At 32.9% G+C, this 21,007-nt stretch overlaps 3 protein-coding genes across 5 annotated transcripts; 2 read left to right on the top strand and 1 right to left on the bottom strand.

The window, feature by feature from the left end:
* The first annotated feature begins 671 nt into the window (after window positions 1–671).
* On the top strand, window positions 672–8,214 carry eIF3l (eukaryotic translation initiation factor 3 subunit l). Of its 2 annotated transcripts, none has more exons than XM_088233479.1 (9): window positions 672–802; window positions 915–1,007; window positions 1,123–1,287; window positions 1,878–2,101; window positions 2,309–2,441; window positions 2,527–2,667; window positions 3,095–3,571; window positions 5,617–5,853; window positions 7,966–8,214. In XM_088233479.1, the coding sequence occupies exons 1-9, from the start codon at window positions 776–778 to the stop codon at window positions 8,098–8,100; spliced, it is 1,632 nt and encodes a 543-aa protein (XP_088089605.1). In that variant the 5' UTR covers window positions 672–775; the 3' UTR covers window positions 8,101–8,214. The 2 variants fall into 2 exon arrangements, with proteins under 2 accessions (XP_088089605.1, XP_088089604.1); XM_088233478.1 differs by having other exon boundaries at window positions 672–814.
* LOC148276995 (pentatricopeptide repeat-containing protein 1, mitochondrial) lies at window positions 8,206–12,636 on the bottom strand. 2 transcript variants are annotated; one of them, XM_088233480.1, is made up of 4 exons: window positions 10,473–12,636; window positions 10,115–10,287; window positions 8,964–9,138; window positions 8,206–8,589 (listed from the first exon to the last, which is right to left on the bottom strand). In XM_088233480.1, exons 1-4 carry the CDS (start codon window positions 12,000–12,002, stop codon window positions 8,368–8,370), a joined length of 2,100 nt encoding a protein of 699 aa, XP_088089606.1. In that variant the 5' UTR covers window positions 12,003–12,636; the 3' UTR covers window positions 8,206–8,367. The 2 variants fall into 2 exon arrangements, with proteins under 2 accessions (XP_088089606.1, XP_088089607.1); XM_088233481.1 differs by having other exon boundaries at window positions 10,115–10,205; window positions 12,048–12,169.
* Window positions 12,637–14,265: 1,629 nt separating this feature from the next.
* l(2)09851 (WD repeat-containing protein 1 l(2)09851) lies at window positions 14,266–20,817 on the top strand. Its single transcript, XM_088233471.1, has 7 exons — window positions 14,266–14,784; window positions 15,630–15,786; window positions 16,369–16,587; window positions 16,977–17,113; window positions 18,014–18,168; window positions 19,740–19,957; window positions 20,587–20,817. Exons 1-7 carry the CDS (start codon window positions 14,459–14,461, stop codon window positions 20,722–20,724), a joined length of 1,350 nt encoding a protein of 449 aa, XP_088089597.1. The 5' UTR covers window positions 14,266–14,458; the 3' UTR covers window positions 20,725–20,817.
* Window positions 20,818–21,007: the final 190 nt, after the last annotated feature.

The raw sequence follows: 21,007 nt of genomic DNA, 5'->3' as shown, positions 1-21,007 counted from the left end.
CCGGGTAGACCTCAAGGTAGGGACCGGCCCACAAAAGAAGACGGGGGGTTTTAGCCGGTACGAGTCTGGCACTACCCAGTCAGAAAGACTGGGTGTCCATGATGGATTTCCCTTCCATAAAAAAAAGGAAAAAAAAAAGGTAGTAGATGTAGGTAAGTATAAATTAAGAGTTGAAATCAAATGATTAAAAGTAAAAGTTTAAATTAAAATGAAAAGTTTAAATTAAAATTAAGTTAAAAGTTTAAATTAAAAGTTAAAATTAAGAATTAAAATTAAAAAGTTAAAATTGAAAGACAAAATTAAGAATCAAATTAAAAGTTAAAAGTCAAGCAGGAGATAAATTTAAAATGTCTTTAACTGATCTGATAAAAATATGGTATTTACAATGTAGTATGTCGATGTCACTAAAACTGTTATTAGGGATCAAAGGTCCGTGGTTCAAATCGAACTTTACCCTAACTCGATTCCACTTGCTAACAGTGAGTTATTTACAACTCGTTGAAAATGGCCCTCAAAATTAAATATTTGGTAAATCATAAGAACGCAAATATTACTTTTAAAATTAAAAAAAGAAACTATGACTGGGTTACTCTTTTTATGTTGGCGTCTCTGAAATACATCTATCTCTGTAGGCTTTTACCGTTTTATCTTTATCACTTCTTGTCTATGGTCTTTCCATCCGCTAGTCGGCTCGCGTCAATTGTCATTCTCGCGTTGTGCGGATATTTCTCGATTTTTTTATTTCGCACGGACTACATTTTGTTTACCTCTCATTATGTATTCAGGTGATGATTACAATGAGGTAAGGAATGAGGTGATAAAAAACAAATACTTTTTAGATTTTTGGTGGTAGGAAACAATTTTTTGGTTATGGCACGTCAATTTCTTCCCATATGACCGGTTTTATGTTACAGGTCGGATATGAACCCTACGATTATGAACCTCATACAGGAGATCCACAGTATGACTTGGAGTATGACCGTCAGTATTATCAAATGCCGGAAGTCGTAAGTACATTTCCGCGTTTTTTTCGGTGTTAATTATCTTTCATTACAGTGATATTTTAGTGAGGTTTTGTATATTCAAAATGTTTTATTCTTAACTTCGTATTTTTGTTTGCAGGTAAAAAAGTTTCTAATATATTTCCAAAGTGTGATCAACGAGGGAGTGACATTTGAGATTCTAAATTTGTATGAAAATACATTCCCCAAATTGACTGAGCAGTATTTCGAGAAGACTGCATGGCCCGAAGAAGAGGAAGTTGCTCCTCTTGTAGAGAATGACCAGGTGTGTTAACTTGGCAGCTCATTATATATGTAAAGCGACAGAGTGTAACAATTTTCTACGAGTTAATAAACATGTGTAGGGGGTTTCTTCACTAAGAAAATAATGTATGCAGTGGAAAAAAATAACTTAATGTGACCAAGAATTTGCCAAAAAGTGTGTTTCCGTCGAAATGGATTTTTATTATTATTATGGATAACTTATGCAGCACCATTTTCGTAATACAATACCTCAAAGTAATTCTACGAATATCAATTTAATTTGAACTTTAATTTATAATTCAAGCAAAACAATTTATTTTGTCTTCTCAATTTGATTATGGAACAGGTGGGTTTTAAGTTCTTTTCGAAACATCACTTCACTCTCACAGTTTCGGACCTCTGCTGGAAGAGCATTCCATGCTATGGGGCCTGCTACCTTAAATGCGCTTTCATTAAATTTAGTACGCTGGTTGCGTACAAGTAAAACATTTTTTTCTTGCTGTAAGAATCCTTTTAACCTCATTTTCATCTTAATTCAATTTTATGAAAAAAATCAATATTGTCATTAATAAATTTCTGTAAAATAAATTAAATATGCAAATAATTTTGTAGGTATTTCTCATTCTGTACAAAGAGTTGTACTATCGCCATATCTACGCTCGTATCCCCGGAGGACCAACACTCGAGCAGAGATTCGAGTCCTTCTACAACTATTGTCACTTGTTCAACTACATCATGTCGGCTGAGAAGCCGGTTGCTCTGGAGTTGCCTGACCAGTGGTTGTGGGAGCTGGTGGATGAATTTGTCTACCAATTCCAGTCTTTCGCCCAATACAGGTTTGATTTTTTTTTTACCGGACTATTGAAGTACCTAGGTATTTTTAGATTTAGGAATCAGAAAATATATTTTTTGAATTGTTGAAAATAATTTTACCTAAATTAAGTAAAGTAAGAAAGCAGTAATTGACACAGAATAACTTGTAATTATGTTTTTTATGAGTGTCAGTATATTACAAAATGTTATACTTTTTTGTATGATTTTAGGGCTCGCTTGACCAAGAAAACACCAGGTGAGATTGAAACCCTCAACAATGGAAACAAGGTGTGGAACGTACTTTGTGTGCTTAATGTACTGCACTCCCTTGTGGACAAGTCCAACATTAAGATGCAATTGGAGGTACATCATTTAAATACAATTTTTTTCATCATCTCCACTAATCTACTAAATTGAGCTACCCTGAATTATGAACCAAATTGTACAGGTGTACGCTTCTGGAGGAGATCCAGATTCTGTAGCTGGAGAGTTTGGGCGCCATTCCCTGTACAAGATGTTGGGCTATTTCTCCCTCGTTGGTCTGCTGCGACTGCACTCACTGCTCGGAGATTACTACCAAGCTATCAAGGTATGTTTCAGCTAATGTTCACACACTTTTAAAGTTATAATTATTATTTTAATTTTCAAATAATATAGATATTTCAAGCTAATTTTATTTTTTCTCAACTACATTATCAAGCAGAAAATCAAACTAAAGCAGCAAACAATTTTAAATGGTAAGCTCTAACTTAAAGTTCATACAACTTACTCTGTCTAACTAATGCAATAATGTATCTTCAATTCATAACATTATTTAGATCATAAACTGTGAAGTTTTGTACGTAAATTCATACCATTTTTTGAACAAATGAGATGAAAGTTTTTGTTTTTTTTGCACTCCATCCGTGAGTAAATTTAAAAAACATTTATTTTTTTATTTAAAAACTCTATTCTGATTGCATTTTTAATAAACATTATGTTAATTATTATTTTAGGAATATGTATTGGTTTTTCAGGTCTTGGAGAATATGGAGTTACATAAGAAATCACAGTACTCCCATGTACCGGCGTGCCAAATCTCTACCTCCTATTACGTTGGTTTTGCTTACACCATGATGCGTCGCTACTCAGACGCCATACGCACTGTCAGCTCCGCTTTGCTGTACGTGCAGCGCACCAACAAGCTGTTCACGGCACGCTCCTACCAGAACGATCAAATCAACAAGCAGACTGACCAAATGTACCACTTGCTGGCCATCTGCCTTGTCCTGCATCCACAGTGCGTGGATGAGTCCATTCAGCAGGTACTGAGGGATAAGAACTACCATGAAAAGATGTACAAGATGCAATGCGGAGATATGAATGAGTTTGAGAGCTGTTTCTCATTCGCTTGTCCCAAGTTCCTGTCCCCGTGCCCACCAGAACCTGATGCGCCAATTGACGACTATGGCAAGGATGCCACTAAACACCAGACTCAAGTCTTTATGGATGAAGTAAGAATTGTATATGGTTTCCAATCAATACTAATTTTTCTAACAAAGTCATTTGCTAGGGGAGAATTTAGACATAAACTGCAATTATTTATTTTTTCCAGTTCCAGTCTTGTATTCTAAATGTGGTTTTGTGTTATTCCTTCTCTTGTTCTAAATTTATAATTATAAAAATAATATTTTTAATTTAAATATTGCTAAATATGTACGTTGTCAATTGTTCCACAATTTTAGCTGTTCAATTGTTTTTTTATGCCTACTACCCTGTCCTGGCAAATTTATGTATAAAATACACCAACCTATTGATACACATAGGTACTATAAAGAAAAATATTTAAAAAAGGTATTGACACGAAAACGTATCCATAATTTTTATTCTTAGTGGTGGGGGTCAGTGCTTTGCAAGCTCCTGACGTCACTGCGACCTGTAAAGATTTATTGTGACGGGTCCCCATGAATAGTTCTCGCCATTCAAGTCCAGTTCTATAAAGAGTCTATACTGTGTGGAAGGTGAGAGTTTACATTTTGCTAAATTTCTCCCCCGAAGCCCAGAATCGTAAAGTATCGGGCTATTAGATAGGGGGCGAGCTCTTTAACATCCTCAGGTTTAATCAGTGGTCCCCTGAGGATGAGGCTCCTTTTATGATGTAAAGCATCACATTCACAAAGAAATAGGTGTTTCCTCATCTGCACTGCAGAACCTACATCTAGAAGTTTCGGAAAGGTTCATTCTAGCAAGGTGTTTGTTCAATCTGCAGTGCCCTGTAAGGGCTCTAGTGGATAACCCTCACTTAATTTCGGCTGAGTTTGTATCCATAGTTACCGTATTGTTTATTTAAACCAGGCTATTATAATATTGTTCTACCAAAAATAGGGGGATTTGAAATAAAAGTTTGTATTTAAATGTTAACAAACAACATTCGGTTTTGATGGATCCCAATCAGATTATTTCCTTAAATTCCTTATAATTTCTATCCACTTATTTCTTTTCACCGGATTTTGGGAATGCTTTAATAATATTAACTCGCATTGATTATATTTTTAAAACGTATACTAGCAGTGCACTCCTGTTAGAAGAAGATCTTCTCTATTGTGCTGCTGAGTGTAGTTTAACATTTACAAAAAATAATACTTGTATTTGAATATAAATTATTTAAAGCTTTGTTAATCACACATAAACAAATACTAAACAATGAAAAGCTACATCATCCTTTTTTACTATGTTTATCTGAACTCTTTTTACACGCTTTCGTGACACAAGCGGGCAATTTGGGTTAGAATCTGAACGTCAAGACCACATCCCGCTTGGGCATGAGTCAAATGTCATCAATTTTGAGGGCTCAGAGCACGTATATGTGTACTAATGGGTCGATGAGAAAATACAAGTCATATGTGTATGGTTCTTTTCCAAAGTTGACTATTTCCAAAAAGATGGAAAATCAAGTTTTATGTCACATATAAATTTGGGGACGCAAAACATGTTATGTCTAATTTTCACCAAAACGCACTAATTTTTTCGGGTTTCTGGTACAAGTTGGTTTCTACAAATTTCGTAAAATGAGATGTCTTCACAAAAGGCATCAAATAATCTTTATTTAAAAAGTAAATAAAAATATTTTATAAATGCAAAATTAAAAAAAAAAAATATTCAGCTCGCAGTTTTATTTGAATTGATGATTTGGGATGAGCTTTTAACTTCAAAAGTGCAATATCACAACTAATAAAATGTAGTTACCAACTTGTGCCAGAAATCTGACGATTTGTAGTTTAAAAATTTAAAAGTAATTTTTGTGGACCGGTGTAATTTTTTCAGAAACTAAAAATACTCATCACATTATCTTCTTACGTATCATTTTTTACTACGAACAGTCTATAATATTGATTTACTGAAAAAGTTTAAATTTGTAAATAGTCAGTTTTGAGAAATGACCCTACAATTACAATTTTTTTTTCAAATTGATGGATAATAAAATCAATGACATTGGAACATGACAGGCACTTAAACATTCTGGCCCTTACATTTCAGTACTAATAAAGCATACTCTCAGGTTCAGCAGCAGAGCAAGCTGCCCACCATCCGCTCCTACCTCAAGTTGTACACAACACTTCCCCTGTCTAAGCTTGCCACCTTCATGTCGGTGGAGCAGCGCGGTGACAAATGGGACCTGGATAAGGAGATGGCGGCACTGACTATCCACCTGCTCTGCTTTAAGCATAAGATGAAGAATGTTGTCTGGAGCAAGGGAGCCAGTGGGCTAGACGGAAACTTCCAGTCTGGATCAGAGGTAACTCTTTGTTCTCCTATTTATTCATATATTTAATCTGTGCACTGTACTTGGCGGGTTTAATGCTACTTTTTTCGAATATAAAAAACATTTTTCTCTTTGTGGTATGACAGTTTATAATTTTAGTTGTACGTTGACCAGTTTTGAGGTTACTACCTCATCATATTGCTATATAGCTATTTCTTCCAACCAACTAAAATGCTAGGCGTCATATTTAACCAGTAGCGTTCAGTACGCCAGCAGTAAAACATTGAAAAATAATAATAATAATAAGATAACTTATAAAGCGCCATTTTATTATTGATATAAACAATATTAACAATAAAAGGATAACTTACAAAGCGTTGTTTTATTATTGATATAAATAATATATGAAAGGATAACTTATGAAGCACAATATTGTGATTAAAATGAACAATAATAATAAAATGGATAACTTATAAAGTGCTTTTTTTTATTATCATGAGATTATTAAGATAAACAATAATACACTCTGAACAGGTTTCCCTAGTGAGGAGGACTCTTAAATTACCTTTGTTTATGAAATTTTACATTGTAAATATAAAATAATAACAACAAAAATAATTGCCAGTTTGCTTTATATTAAAAAATATATAACATTGAAATATATGTGCCCACCACTGTAAATTCGTTCATAAAAGTTAGGTTATCCTTGGTTACGCATACAAGTTCAAGCAAATTTGAATTTAATAATTTCTCTAATCATGAGTCCTGCATAATGTTTAGATAGATTGATGCATTTTAGCTAAAATTAAATAAAATTAATTTTCAGTTAAGTGTTTTTTGCAACTAAAATCAATTATGTACAGGTTGATTGCGACCCCGGCGAGTGCGGATTCGTTATAACATGATATTTTTTTCAAAGTAATGACTAGAAAAGAAACTAAAAATTATTGAACATGGTAGGTAGTAAATTAGCAGTTGTAGGTAGGGATTTCAAATTGGCTGAGTCTACAATGCAATCAATTTGTAAACTTTTTAAAATCATTATTATGCTGATGAAATTCCACTAGTCAATGCGCTTTGTAGCTGCAAGACTTTTTGTGATGTTAACTATCATATTTTATAAATCTTATTATGTAAATGTTATCAACTATCAAATATATAAATTTAGTAAATGAGGTCTAGAATTTCAACCATCCATACTTGTTGTAATCTAACTTTTATTTTTATATATTTGTTTTTTATTTCGTTTTTTACAATATCACTTAAACTCTAAACTTCATTGTCAAAAGAAAAAAAATTAAAATGTAAATAGGGGCTAGATTTCTTACTGTCCATGCGCTCCGTAGCTGCAAGACGTGCTATATTGTGATCTAGCGTGAGCTAGCTCCTATATATCATATTTTTTATATATCTATTAAAATATAATAGTTGGAGACGAGGAACTAGAATTCCAACCGTCCATGCGCTCCGTAGCTGCAAGACTTGCTGGGATATTTATTTATTGTAACAGCGCCCTTGAGGTGATTTTCACAAAAATGGCGCTATATAAATTATCCAAACATATATAATTGGGCAACAAAAGATACAATTAAAAATCTTTGGTATCATTTTAAATCTCAAAATGAAGAAGTTTTTAAAGTAAGCAAAGGTTAGTTTGATCAGTTTAAAAAACGATCGAACTTGCATTCTGTGAAAAATCCCCCATTGATTGTGAAATTTCACTTGTCGCGGCCATGTCAAGAACATATCCCCCGCGATCAACGGTGTTACCTGTACAAAATTAATTACAATTGCAATGATGTAATAACTTATATTTACATATAAGTTATTAATTTTAAAAATACTTGGTACACTTCCACTTATTTATTTTGACCAATTAGCGCTTTCACCCTCTAATGGGCATCTTCAGACTGGTGAATATTATACATACACTGTAATAGGTCAAAATAAATAAGTGGAAGTGTACCAAGTATTTTTTAAATTAATAACTTATATGTAAATATAAGTTATTACAACATTACAATGGAATTCCATCAAGAATTGTCAATAAATAATTTAAATGAAATAATTACAATTGCAGTTTACAAGATGGCGTCAAAAATCTTATATGTAGTTTTTTTTAGTTATGATTATTTATTGTTTCAGTTGGACTTTTATATTGATAATGACATGATCCACATAGCGGACACTAAAGTGTCACATCGTTTCGGAGACTTCTTCATCAGAAAGATCCTGAAGTTTGAGGAAGTAAATAGAAAGCTGCACCACCTCAAGATTTAAATTAAATACCATTGGAGATGTGTATATTCATGGTGCATATAAACTTTTTTATGTGGGCTACATATAATGTATTCATTTGTAATACTTTATAAGTAAATATAAAAGAACAAGAAATGTATTTTTATTATTTTCGCTGACTTATACAATATGTTTATGTATTTTAGTTTTAAATATTTTTCAACAGGATTGTAAAATTTCATATTTGAAAACATATGTAAACAGAGTAACAGCTTCAGTTTATTTTTAAAACATATATAATATGCAGTATTACGCAGTAACAACATATTTGGGGATTTTCCTATATGGCTTCTTGTAAATTCTACGCTTGAGAGTAACTTCTGGTTTAACTAAAGTCTCTGGTTGGTTTGTTCTGAACTGATTCCACGGATGCTCCGGTTCTTCTTGCTTCGAGGCAGATATTTTCTGTACCCACATTTTTGATGAATCCAAAAATGATTTGCAGCCTTCTAAATAATGATCATCTTGACTCTGTAAAAAATATATATATTTATAAACACTTATAAGACTATTTACAAAATCCCTGGCATTAATTTATTTTTACACTATCCAAATTTAAAGCTCCACTGTTACACCACATGTAGTGTACGTTAATATTTTATCAGAGAATGAAAAACTGGCATGCCAGATCCAACAATTAGGCAGTCAGTAGTGTAATTATGGTTCATTAAAAAAATTGTGGTGAGTCTATACATGTACATGCAAACATCTGTACAACTTGGCATTTAACTATGGTGGATATTGTTTCACGCACAATTATTAAATGATAACTTTATGAAAATCAATTAATAAAATTGGTCACTATTTCTATATTATTAATACATTTGTAAAAATACTTTAGTTACCTTAAACTTCAATATTGATTGACATTTTCTAATGAACTTTTTCAGGGTAGTTAAAAATAAGTCATTCACAAGAATGTTTGATTTTTTGACATTTTCCAGTACAAATAAGACATATTCAGTGTCATTTTTTGATGTAGCCTGTCTCAACATAGTTCCCATTATTTCTGAATTTACCCTAAAATCATATTTTGTATGTATATAGCAACATTTAAAAGGGAATATTATTACAGTACTAAATACATTCTTATAATAAATAATATACTATCACCATAATACTTAAATATAGAAAGTACAAATTTTGGGATATTCAAGAAGTTTATTTTACCAATCATTGATGAAATTCCTGATTAAGATATTTTATAAACTTATTACTTTTCCACATATTTTTATTTTGATCAATTAATGCTTTCGCTTTCTACCTGGTTTTTTCACACTGGCAAACATTGCACAATGTTGGTGGGTTCATTAATGCGTAACAAAAGACATCATTTTTAAATATGCATTTTAAAGCATCACATATTCATGTGCCAAGTATGGACGGTGATATAAGATATATTTCTCTGCGTAAATTTTAAAGGCCCACAAATCAAAAACCCCGAAATATAGCTTTACTGCAAAAATGAGATTTAAATCAGACATATTTTTTCTATGAGAAAAAGACTCACGTGGATTTTGCATTAATAACAACCTAAATCCCGCAACAGCCCTTTAGATCTTTGTGTTCTGGTGGCTAACTTCAGAGCGAAACTGCCATCACCGCCGCTCTTTGGGTGATAGTTAACATGAAACTCCATAATTAGATAGATACAGCTTTTAAAAATGCATCTAATGATATTAAAAACAAGCTCATTCATGTTAAAAACTTTGGGTCTACTGAAAAAAGTAAAATTTCAATTTGTGGCCCTTTTGAACTTAAGACATGATTTGTTAGCAATCTATAAAAAAAGGTTTCACAATATAAATGGTGTTCGAATATGTCTGATGGAAGATGAAAGTTAGTACTAATTGGACAAAATAACCGCAAGTGAGGAAGTCATCAGGTTTTTTTTATCTAAAACTATTATAATATATGAACTAGAATAATTACTGTTGATTAAATCAAATTATGCATGTGTACAATATAAAATTTAACCACAAGACTGCCTTCATACCTCAGATTTTTGTCATTCATTTCTTTTAACAATTCTTCAGCATAACTTTTTGTATCACAACACAATGACAATACTCCATAAGTAATGATATCTGGAACAAGCAGAGGTTTAAATTCCCAAAATCGTTTCTTCTTTCGTAATCTATTTTCTTCATCTATTAATTTTCTGACTCCCTAAAATAATTATAAACAAATTTGTCAGCTTTGAAATCATAAAGATCATTAATATCGCAACATGCAATAAAAATCGCACATCTTCAAAAACATTTTTTAAATAAAATAACATACATTCAGTAGTAAAAAAAATAAAAAAAACACTTTATTTTAGAAGTTACTTAAATATATCAACTTTTGCTTACCCTAGCAGATTCATAGTCAAATCTAAAACAACGTTTTTTAATCAACATGTTAAAAAAACCTAGATCTACTTTCATTTTATTATTTCTCATGAAATCTATTAGATGTTGTTCTGCCTCCAATGTATCTGGTTGGACTAGTAGTAATTGCGTGATTGTTTTTATATCGGGTGTCACATGGTAAGATGACATTTCATAAAAAAATCCTTTGACTCCGCCAGCTATCATAAACCTGTCGTTAGGAGTATCTATTTTACCAATAGATAAAACACCATCCATTCTTGGGTAACGAGATAGAAAATTGGGGAGTTCTTGAACAGAACTTGGCACTGAATTAAAGTTGGTATTATTCACTACTTTTTCATCCATTTGAGGTTCTAGATCTGTATCTTGGCTGGAACTTTGAATAGCTATGTTATTAAATGATCCCATTCGTCGGATTTCAGCTTTTTTAGTCAATAATCTAGAAGTATCAGCTATTAATTCATTGAAAACTTCTTGGGAAGTACTGTGATCTCCGAAGCCGCACTCTTTAATACACCTCAGCATGAGATTAAACGAATATATATTTGGTTTCTCCTTTACAGCAAGCATCTTCCTCCAGATGATTAGAGCGTATCGGAATCCAGACTCTTTATCGGAAATGCAAGATTGAAGTAAGAAGTTGAATGTGTGAACTCTGATTTTGATTTTTTTGCTGCACATTTCATCAACAATTTGGAAGGCAGTTTTCAGATCTCCGCAACGACCGTAACATTTGATCATTGAATTGTAATTGGTAAGATTGGGTTCTACTGCTTTCAATAGCATTGTTTCCCGTAAGTGGTTGGCTCTGGAGAGTCCATCTTCTTTCCACGGACTATTGGCGCAGGCATTAAACAAAGTTGTGTAAACCCCGCCGCTAACTTTTAATGCACGTCTTTTCATATCATTGAAGAGCATAAATGCTTTCTTTGTGTAGCCAACTTCGGCACAGGCGCCTATTGCTAGACCATATATGTAGCTTTCCGGTTTCACTCTGTCTTCTTTCAACATTCTAACTTCTAATACATCTAGAGCTTCCTTGATTCGTTTATTTTTTATATGATCCTTGATTAAATCGGAATACTGTTTCGTGCTTAATTTCTGTGAAGGTAGAGGAAGATTTTCAAGAAAATCTTGCTCTTTTTTATCACCTTCATCGTGTTCATACTTTTCAGTAAATATTGCGTTATTTTGAGACAGGAGACCAAAACTATCGGATTCGTTAAAATGTATTAGATCACTTCCTCGGTCTTCAATGTGAGTTGCAGAGTGTCGAGGAATTAATTTGCGATCTTTAAATTTATTATTTGTTAATGATGCGCTTGATATAGTTCTGTAATACTTTTTTGGTGTGTATTTTTGTTTGTTATCAGTGCTATAATTTTTAGTAATAAACACTCTGTAAATGCGTAATAATTTTAATGAATGGTCCAGGTACATTAAATTGTTTCTTAAAATATTAGGAGAATAAACCGCATTACTTATGTTTTTAGATAAAAATAACGCCATTTCTCATAATAAAGTTTAACCTCAAACCAATCAAGCAGAGCTCACCCGTATGACAAATTGACACTATTGACAGATTATAATATTAAATATACTAAATGCCCGCATATACATAATATAACCTAAAAAAATGTGGACCTTAGCGTCCTTAGTTAGCACACAAACATGTCAAAATTGCTTCAAAGACAAAAATGTATAAATTTACTCTATGATAATATTATAACATATTACAACAAAGATGGAGAACATTTCAGTAATAAGGAAGTCTAAGCATTTACAGGGCTTATGACCTGTCGTTGGCTAGTTTGAGTGGTTCCTTTACATACTGTGTAGTATTCACCATTCCGACTATTATTGAACATCTATATTTCTTCGTAATATGATAGTATTTCATTTGTGAATCTGTGATCGCGCATATGAATAAATGGAAGCTATCACTCCGCTAACTGAGAGGAATCAGGAACACCCACTCAGATAGCAGTGAAACTTGGTACAAACTTGATTTAAGATTGATGGAAGGTTGAAAAGGAAAATTTGACGCGACAAGTTTTCATCAAAAGTTGCTGGAATATTGTTATGACAAATTTGAAGAGACAAGTTTTGACAAAACTTGCTGGAATCTTGTTATGTCAATAATGGTATTTCAGAATCCGAAAGTCATACAGTGATGATCAACACATTGCCATATACATAAAAATATAGAGAGAATAATTTTTTTTATATTAAAATCGCCTTTTTCTCATGCCTTGCCTTTGCCACATATTTGTGAGATAGAAAGTTAATTTGCCATGTATTTTCCCCATCGTAATGGGGAAATATCACATACTACGATTACCGATAAAAATATATGAAATGGATTTAGAATAATTAATTGCATTTTCGAGATCAATAATATATATGGATATTGTAGAGAAATGTTTTCGTACATAAATGTAAAAATAAAATTCAATAAAAATATGCTAGTAGTAAACCGCGATGTGTTTGACCTTGGTTGTTGTGCCGTCAAGATTCATGAAATTGTTCTACACAAATTTCAATGGCAGGAACAAATAAACATGAATCGTGACATATTAGGGGCGTGGCCAATGGAATGATCGTTTTTGCGGGAATTCAAAATCAAAGTATTTTTTGTGCTACTAATAATAAGCAATTTTTTTTTGACTGGACAGTATTTCATAGACCTGTATTACTTTAAAAGTGTTTTAAAAAAATCGTGATATTTTCCTATTCTCCGTCACGATAATTTAATTCTATCAAAATAAAATAACTTAACTCTATTCTGAAAACATGTCATTATGAATGTAAGTAGATACCTATGTTTATTTATTAAATTTATTGAAACATTTAGAAAATGACTTGAGACTTATTGCAAATATGACAAAGAATTTACTTAAAGAGCTAGAGGTCCTTACACTAAAGCAGTTTGCGATTGTTACTCATCTCTTATATATTTCTAACATAATGTTATTAGTGGTTTCACTGTGCGGAGAGTTGACGGATGATAGTCCGGATGCTGTGCTCGAACAAGCATACGCTGGCCGGTGATCTGCCATGGATAGAGCCTTAGGCGGCTCTCGGGATTTAATCCCGTAGGTGACGACAGTCAGCTGGAAGATTGGTTGGCCGTGGATGGCACACGCACTGGGGATGCTGAATACTGGTGTTCCTGGAAACTGGCGTTCCTTGACGGACCTTTACGGCTGAAGCTGGCCTCAGGTGACCCCTTGTGGACCGCAAGTAAATCGGTCCAGTGTATAGCTATTCGGTCTATCGAGCACACACATACGAATATTGCCTTTTATAAATATAGATAGTGAAATAAATGCTTATTTTTATGGAAAAAAGTTTTTATCATGAATATTTTGGTCACGTATGTATATATAGCTCGTAATTAAAACTGTCCCCACTTCCCACCCACCAAACCTGATTTGCTGTAATATAAGATACTACATACAAACATGTAGCATATTAGATACATTTTAAAAAAATAAAAATATTTTCGTTCTTATGATTTACCAAATATTTAATTTTGAGGGCCATTTTCAACGAGTTGTAAATAACTCACTATTAGAAAATGAGAATCAACTTGGGATAGAGTGGGTTTCGAACCACAGACCTTTAGTCCATGAGTCCGAGAGACTAGCCACAGGACCACAATTCGATTTTGATTCACTCACATAAATATTAGGTATTATTTGTAAATATTAAACAACAATAAAACAAATAAAAAATCACGACATAGACAACAACGACTAGAAGCTAGAACAACCTCGTAGCGCGGTGAATAAAGGCACAAAAAAAGAAGAAAAATGAGATTTGTATTTGACGTTTGACCACGTGCTTATGATTTGCGACATGGTTTTTGAAATTTGTGACTTTTGACTTTGACAGACCGTGGAACTACAGAACAAAATTAGCTTTCTTTCATTTCCATTATTAGATATATATATTCGATAAAAATGTCTAAAGAGGAAGCAAATATGGAAACTAGTGGTAGTGAATCTTCTGACGACGATTCGATGGATGAATCAAAAGAAGAAGAAATGGAAAACGAAGGGGATGAAGAACCTTCTCCAGAAGTATATCTTCCCGGAGGTCCTTTGGAAGAAGGCGAGAAATTGGTTTGCGATGAATCTGCCTATATCATGTTGCATCAAGCACAGACTGGTGCGCCTTGTTTGAGCTTTGATGTTGTTCCTGACTCTCTTGGAAGCGGTAGGGAGACCTTCCCAATGACAGCGTATCTAGTAGCGGGAACGCAGGCGGCGAGAACTCATACAAACAAGTAGGTATCTTCAAATTTTCTCATTCTCGTTTAATTAGCTTTCATTTCTTAACACTTAAAAAGTATACATCTTTAAAATTGTCTTCCACAACTGCAATATCGATGTGTGTGTATACCTTGTAATATCATGGCCATAAAACAACAAGGTATCCATACACAATAAACAAGGTATCATTTGGCTTTTTCATGGAACTAAGATATTGAGGTTTGAAGTTTTGATTAGTGATTATTCAGTTATTTCTTAGATACTTGACATTTAAAGTATTCCATTCACCTTTCAATTTTATTATTTATATGTTTTAAAAGATTTTTCAATAAAAGATGCAGCGAATTTAGTGAAGATGATGTTAAAATAATTTGCATGGATAGGCCATGTTGTTCTTTAGAACAAATATTTATGGCTTTAAATAGAACATTGTTACCTAGCTGTTTCCTAAAGTACAAGGAATTTTGACAAGTTTTTAATACAGTTTTGAAGATCATTTTGGTAGAGAAAAAAATATCCGAAAAGGTCATTTTTTTCAAAAATGCCAGATGATACCTTGTTCTATGGTCAAGATATGTTGATCTTCTCGCAATTCTCGAAAAAAAATATTTGAATTTTTTGCTTGTATTGTGTTGTTAATAAAGGAAAATTGAAAGAGTAATCCCTCAAAAAAAAACTCCATTTGCAGTTTGACGGGGATTTAAGTAGGTTTATAAAATTGTAAATACGAGTATTTCAATAAAAAAAATAATCAACGTCCTCGAAGCGAGAATGCGTCGAAGTTATCACTTCATTATCATTTCATCTTTCCAAAATTATGTATTTCGTGTTTGATAAATCACTAAAATTGTCATTTTAGTGTTATTGTGATGAAAATGTCAAATCTTCACCGAACGTCGAAGGAAAGAGGGAGTGATGATGAATCAGATTCTGATGATGAAGATGAAGAGGAAGAAAAGAAGCCATTACTGAATTTTGCATCCATCAAGCATCTTGGCTGTGTTAACAGAATAAGGGTAAGGAAAAAAGCTTTTATAATAATAAGGGAGTTAAGTGCTATAGAAAATTACATATATAAAAAATGTTTTCTTACGTGCGGTTGAAAGTACAGCATTTAATTGTACTGTGAAGTTTCTCAAAAATTTATGAAAAAAAGAATAAAAATTGTTTTGATAAAAATAAACTTTGAAATGTCACAGGTTACATTGTCGGTGTAATGGTCAGTGCGTTTGCCTTCCATTCAAGAGGTCGCGGGTTCGATTCCCGACATGGTTGATATGAAATATTTATTTGAAAAGGTGTTTTCACACAAGAATATTACATAGTCCATGGACTAGTACCTGAAGCGTGAGACTGATCATCTTACCTTCATTTAACAAAAATGATCAAGATACGCTGCGATTGGCGTACCAATGCAGTGCCCTATGCACCATTAGGTGCGGAAATGGAATGCTGTTGCTTATCTTTACATTTCTTTCTTTAGTATCTCCTGTATCTTTTTTCTTATCCTTTTATTTCCCTTTTAGGCATATAAATATGTAAAATGTCAATAAACTTCTAAATGATGTGTTTTATACTACCGTTCATTTCTAGTACAGGTCTCCTCATATAAAAACTCGACATTAGCGGCTTCCTGGTCAGAATTAGGACATGTCAACATATGGAACATAACGCAACAGTTACAAGCATTAGATAACCCTGTCATATTGGAAAGATATAATAAGGAAAATATGGAAGAATCAGAAAGGCCCCTTTATGTATTTTCTGGACATCAATCGGAAGGTTTTGCTATCGACTGGTGTCCTACAGAACTTGGTGTAAGTTTATGTGGAAAAAAAACATTCAAAATATGAACTATATTATTTATTATCTCTCCAGTGCTGTATTTAAATTCTCAAATGCTGGTTAATCAAAATTAGTGAATTTTTTGCCTTGTTACATTTGATCCTAGTGAAGAAGGCGATTATTAAACCTATTTCTTTTTAAATATGCAAGAATTCAACAAAATAAAAAAAATCAAACAATTCTATTGCTTAATTTATATATTTTTTGTTATTTTGTAACTAATTTTAAACTTTTCTTCGATATTATGAACCAGTCAAAATTAATATAATTACTATAAATAAAATTAATGGTTCTATTTTATTAATCAAATATATTATGTATGTAATTTTTTATATATAATTGTTAGTGAATGATCAAATAGGTTATGGCCACCGGTGATTGCAGAAGAGATATTCACATATGGAAACCTAATGAAGCGGGAACATGGACAGTCGACCAAAGGCCATTAGCCGGACATACAGATTCCGTTGAAGATATACAATGGTCACCTAATGAAAGGTTTGAGCTAAAATATTTTCAATTCAATTCATTTTTTAATTTTTTTTTTATAATTTTACTAATCCACGCTATTTTAACTTATGCTAATAATAGCACAAGCTCAGCTTTAGAGTTTATTTCGATGTTAAATATTTATCACAAATATAAATAGTTATTTTGTCAGATATGATTTAAGAATATACTCCAATTTTAATACTGAAACTGATTTGTGTACCTACCTATTTTACACAATTACTTTCGATGGTTATTTTGAGAAAGTTAATGGTTTTAATATAAATAACATGAATTTGATAATAATTTAAAGCTGCTTATTTAGATCCTGGAATCCATTATAATTAAAAGTTTAGAGTTATTTTTATTCATTTATGTAAAATCAAATAGAATATTAATATATTATAATATTTTTTGAACATGTTTATTACACATTACCGACGAAGATACTTCAAATTTTTATACAAATTAACCCATTTTCTTACAAAAAATCCATTTTACTTTATATACAGTGAGGAAATTCAGTGCTACGGGAAATTGGATGTAAAAAAATATTTCTTACATGCGGTAAAAATTAAGCCATTTTCATTATATGATGAAGTTCCTCAAAAATATATGAAAAAAATATGTTTTGATAAAAATGGACTACTTTAAAACGTCATAGGTTCTGGTCAACAGCTGTTTAGAATAGCCAATTAGTTATGTGTTGCGATAGATTCCCGGTTTCCGGGAATCCATGTTTAGCGTGTTTTCATACAAATGAGATTTTTTTTCAAATGTCAGCTCAACTCACCGAAGAAAACTCGTGTTTTCAACAATTTCCTCATTCTTTTCATTATAATAAGGGCTCTGGACATGTTATGTTTGCAGTAATCATTCAAATGTTTAATTACATATTTTTTGTTGTAGAAATGTGTTGGCAACATGTTCTGTGGATAAGAGTATAAGAATTTGGGACACCAGAGCTCCCCCTAACAAAGCCTGCATGTTGACAGCAGAAAATGCTCATACCAGTGATGTTAATGTTATATCTTGGAATAAAAATGAACCGTTTATAGCCAGTGGTAAGAAAGTAGTTGCTTTTATACAGTTTTACCAAAACTTAAAAGATTATGATTCTAATTTAATCCAGTTTGTGTTAAGCATAAGATCTTACTGAAAGTAGATGAAGATCTAACAAATGATTGAGGTACACTGTGTTCGGTTTTTCAATGCAATCTTATGCACAATTGAATGCGAGTAAGGAAATGATGTTGATATATAAATGATTATACATATGATTTATGTTATTTATTGACAATTTATATATTTATGGCATAATGCTCTGGCAAAAAGCACACGGTGAAGGAACTACTAAAGGGGTACTCGCAATTTGCTTTTGGCCTAATGAGTCTTGGCCGAAACCAAGTGAGAGTTATTATTAGCACTGCAGATTGAATAAACACCTTGCTAGAATACACCTTTCTGAAACTTCTAGATGTAGGTTCAGCAGGGCAGATTATGAAACACCTATACACATTCTATGTGAATGTGATGCTTTATATTACAAATGAAGTTGCATCCTCGTGGAACTACTGGTTAAACTTGAAGATGTTAGAGCCCTCGCCCCCTGCATAATAGCCCGATACTTTAAGGATCTGGGCTTGGAAGGGAAGATTTAGCATTATGAGAATACTCGCCCTCCACTAAGTAGTCAGGCTCTTTAAAGATCTGGGCTTGGAGGGCGAGAATTAATTTACAGGGACCCGTCACAATAGATCTACACAGGTCGCAGTGATGTCGGGGGCTTATAACACTGACCCCAATTCTTCAGAATAAGAATTTATATTATAATATAAGTTATTCTGTAATAATGATTATACATATTGTTTTTAACCTCTAAGCAAGTATGACCTTACCGTGTACGTCTAAAATAATTTATAGGACATATATAATAGAACATTGCTTGTCCAAAATCTTCCATTAGATTTATTCATAAAAAGGACATGCCATTGCCATCTATGGATAATTAGTGTAAATATTTCAATGAAAAATGCAGATTTTTTTTTAAACATAACTACAGCTACTAGTTTTACTCTCAAAAATTCACTCTCTTAGAGTATGGAAAATCTGTAACACAATTTCATGTTCACTGTTTTGGTAGTGTTGGGTAATAGTTGTTTTGTTCTCATGCTATATTCCCTCTCTTTTTTTTTTTTTACATTTTTTTTTTGCACCACAACAGGCCAGGAGGCCTAATTACAGTGGTGAATTACATCACAGAGCACCCAGGCTTGAGAAAAATCACATTTTAATTTTTGTGTTCTCACCGGGAATCAAACCCGGAACCTCCCGTGCGTGAGTCAAGCGTCTTGACCACTACACCACGGAGGCCGCCACTCATTAATCCGTGCCTTATGTATGAGGATGGTGATTACGCCTGACTCCAGGTATTGCTCATCTGTGGACAGTCTCCCTCCATCTGGAACGGTCTTGTGCTCTTCTGTAGGCATTCATCCATGATATGTATATTATCTACCTCAAAACTTGACTTTAGAATTGGCCTAGAAATATTTGTAATATTGACTTTAGATAGTAAAATGACCCATTTATGAATATGGATCATAAATTCTATAAAATAAAATTTATATTATAGGGGGCGATGATGGTTTGCTGCATGTATGGGACCTGCGACAGTTCCAGGGCTCCACCCCCGCTGTGAGCTTCAAGCATCACGTGGCCCCTGTGAGCTCCCTGGAGTGGCTCCCGGGAGAGAGCAGCGTGTTGGCCACAGCCGGGGAAGATCACCAGGTGGCGCTGTGGGACCTGGCCGTGGAGAGGGACGAGGAAGCGGGGGGGCAAGACGACCTCAAGGTAAGATTCTTCTGTATGATTACTTCATTCCCTTAATTAATTATTATTGTCTATGGTATTTTTTTATTGGCAGAGTTGAAGGTAGGAGAAGCTGGGATATAATCCCATATAGATGGACTGACCAAATAAAGGTGGCTACGGGGCTAAAATTTGATGAGTCAGTTCGTCGGGCTGAGGACAGACTGGAGTTGAACCGACTAATCAGAAGTGTTCATGGTGATCACGATCCTCAGCATTGAGGGACCGACTTGGAAGATATTTTTAGATTGTATATCTTTGGCGTTTTAGCATTTCCTGTCAATTACAGCTTTCCCAACTTATCTGTAGAACAACAAAAATTGAACCTATGGCGCCATTATATAAATATGTCTGTGTAATGAGTTTCCTTACATTATATTTACTTTTCAAAGTGTGCTTTATCTCTTTTGCTTTCTTGCATTGATATGTATCTTATTTTACCCCTTTGCGTTACATAAGCTGTTGTTTCTCTTTATTATGGGTTTGTTAGAGATAATCTTAACTGACATTAAAAACTAAGTTGGATTTTTGTAAAGCGTGCCATTCTATAAACTGTATGATGCTTTATGTACAAAATACTATTGTAACTAAAATAGTTCTGTTTTTAACAGGATCTTCCACCACAATTGTTATTCATCCACCAGGGTCAAACCGATATAAAAGAATTACACTGGCACCCGCAACTACCCGGAGTCATGATCACCACGGCACATACAGGATTTAATATTTTTAAAACAATCAGTGTTTAAGTTGAGAACCCATCAAAACAAATATACAGTACATTTTATGTATTTTCAAAATTGATTTTTATTTGTCAACAAAATAAATCAAATAAAATAAAATACTGACCAGTTTTATTTCCAATTTTTTAAAGATGATTAATAAATTATAATGTTATAAATATGTTTTTTAAATATACAGCAATGAAGAAGTTCAGTGTTTTTTTTTCATATTTTTTTATTTGTTAATTCTATCAAACTAAGCCAAAAATATATTTTTTGTAGATCATATTATCATCACTATGATTTTTTT

The sequence above is a fragment of the Micrasema longulum genome, unplaced genomic scaffold (genome assembly GCF_059751315.1).
Source record: "Micrasema longulum isolate JH-2025_06_02 unplaced genomic scaffold, ASM5975131v1 h1tg001108l, whole genome shotgun sequence".
NCBI classification, from domain to species: domain Eukaryota; kingdom Metazoa; phylum Arthropoda; class Insecta; order Trichoptera; family Brachycentridae; genus Micrasema; species Micrasema longulum.
The sequence above is the reverse complement of the archived record's forward strand: the minus strand, read 5'-3'. Positions and strand labels throughout refer to the sequence as shown.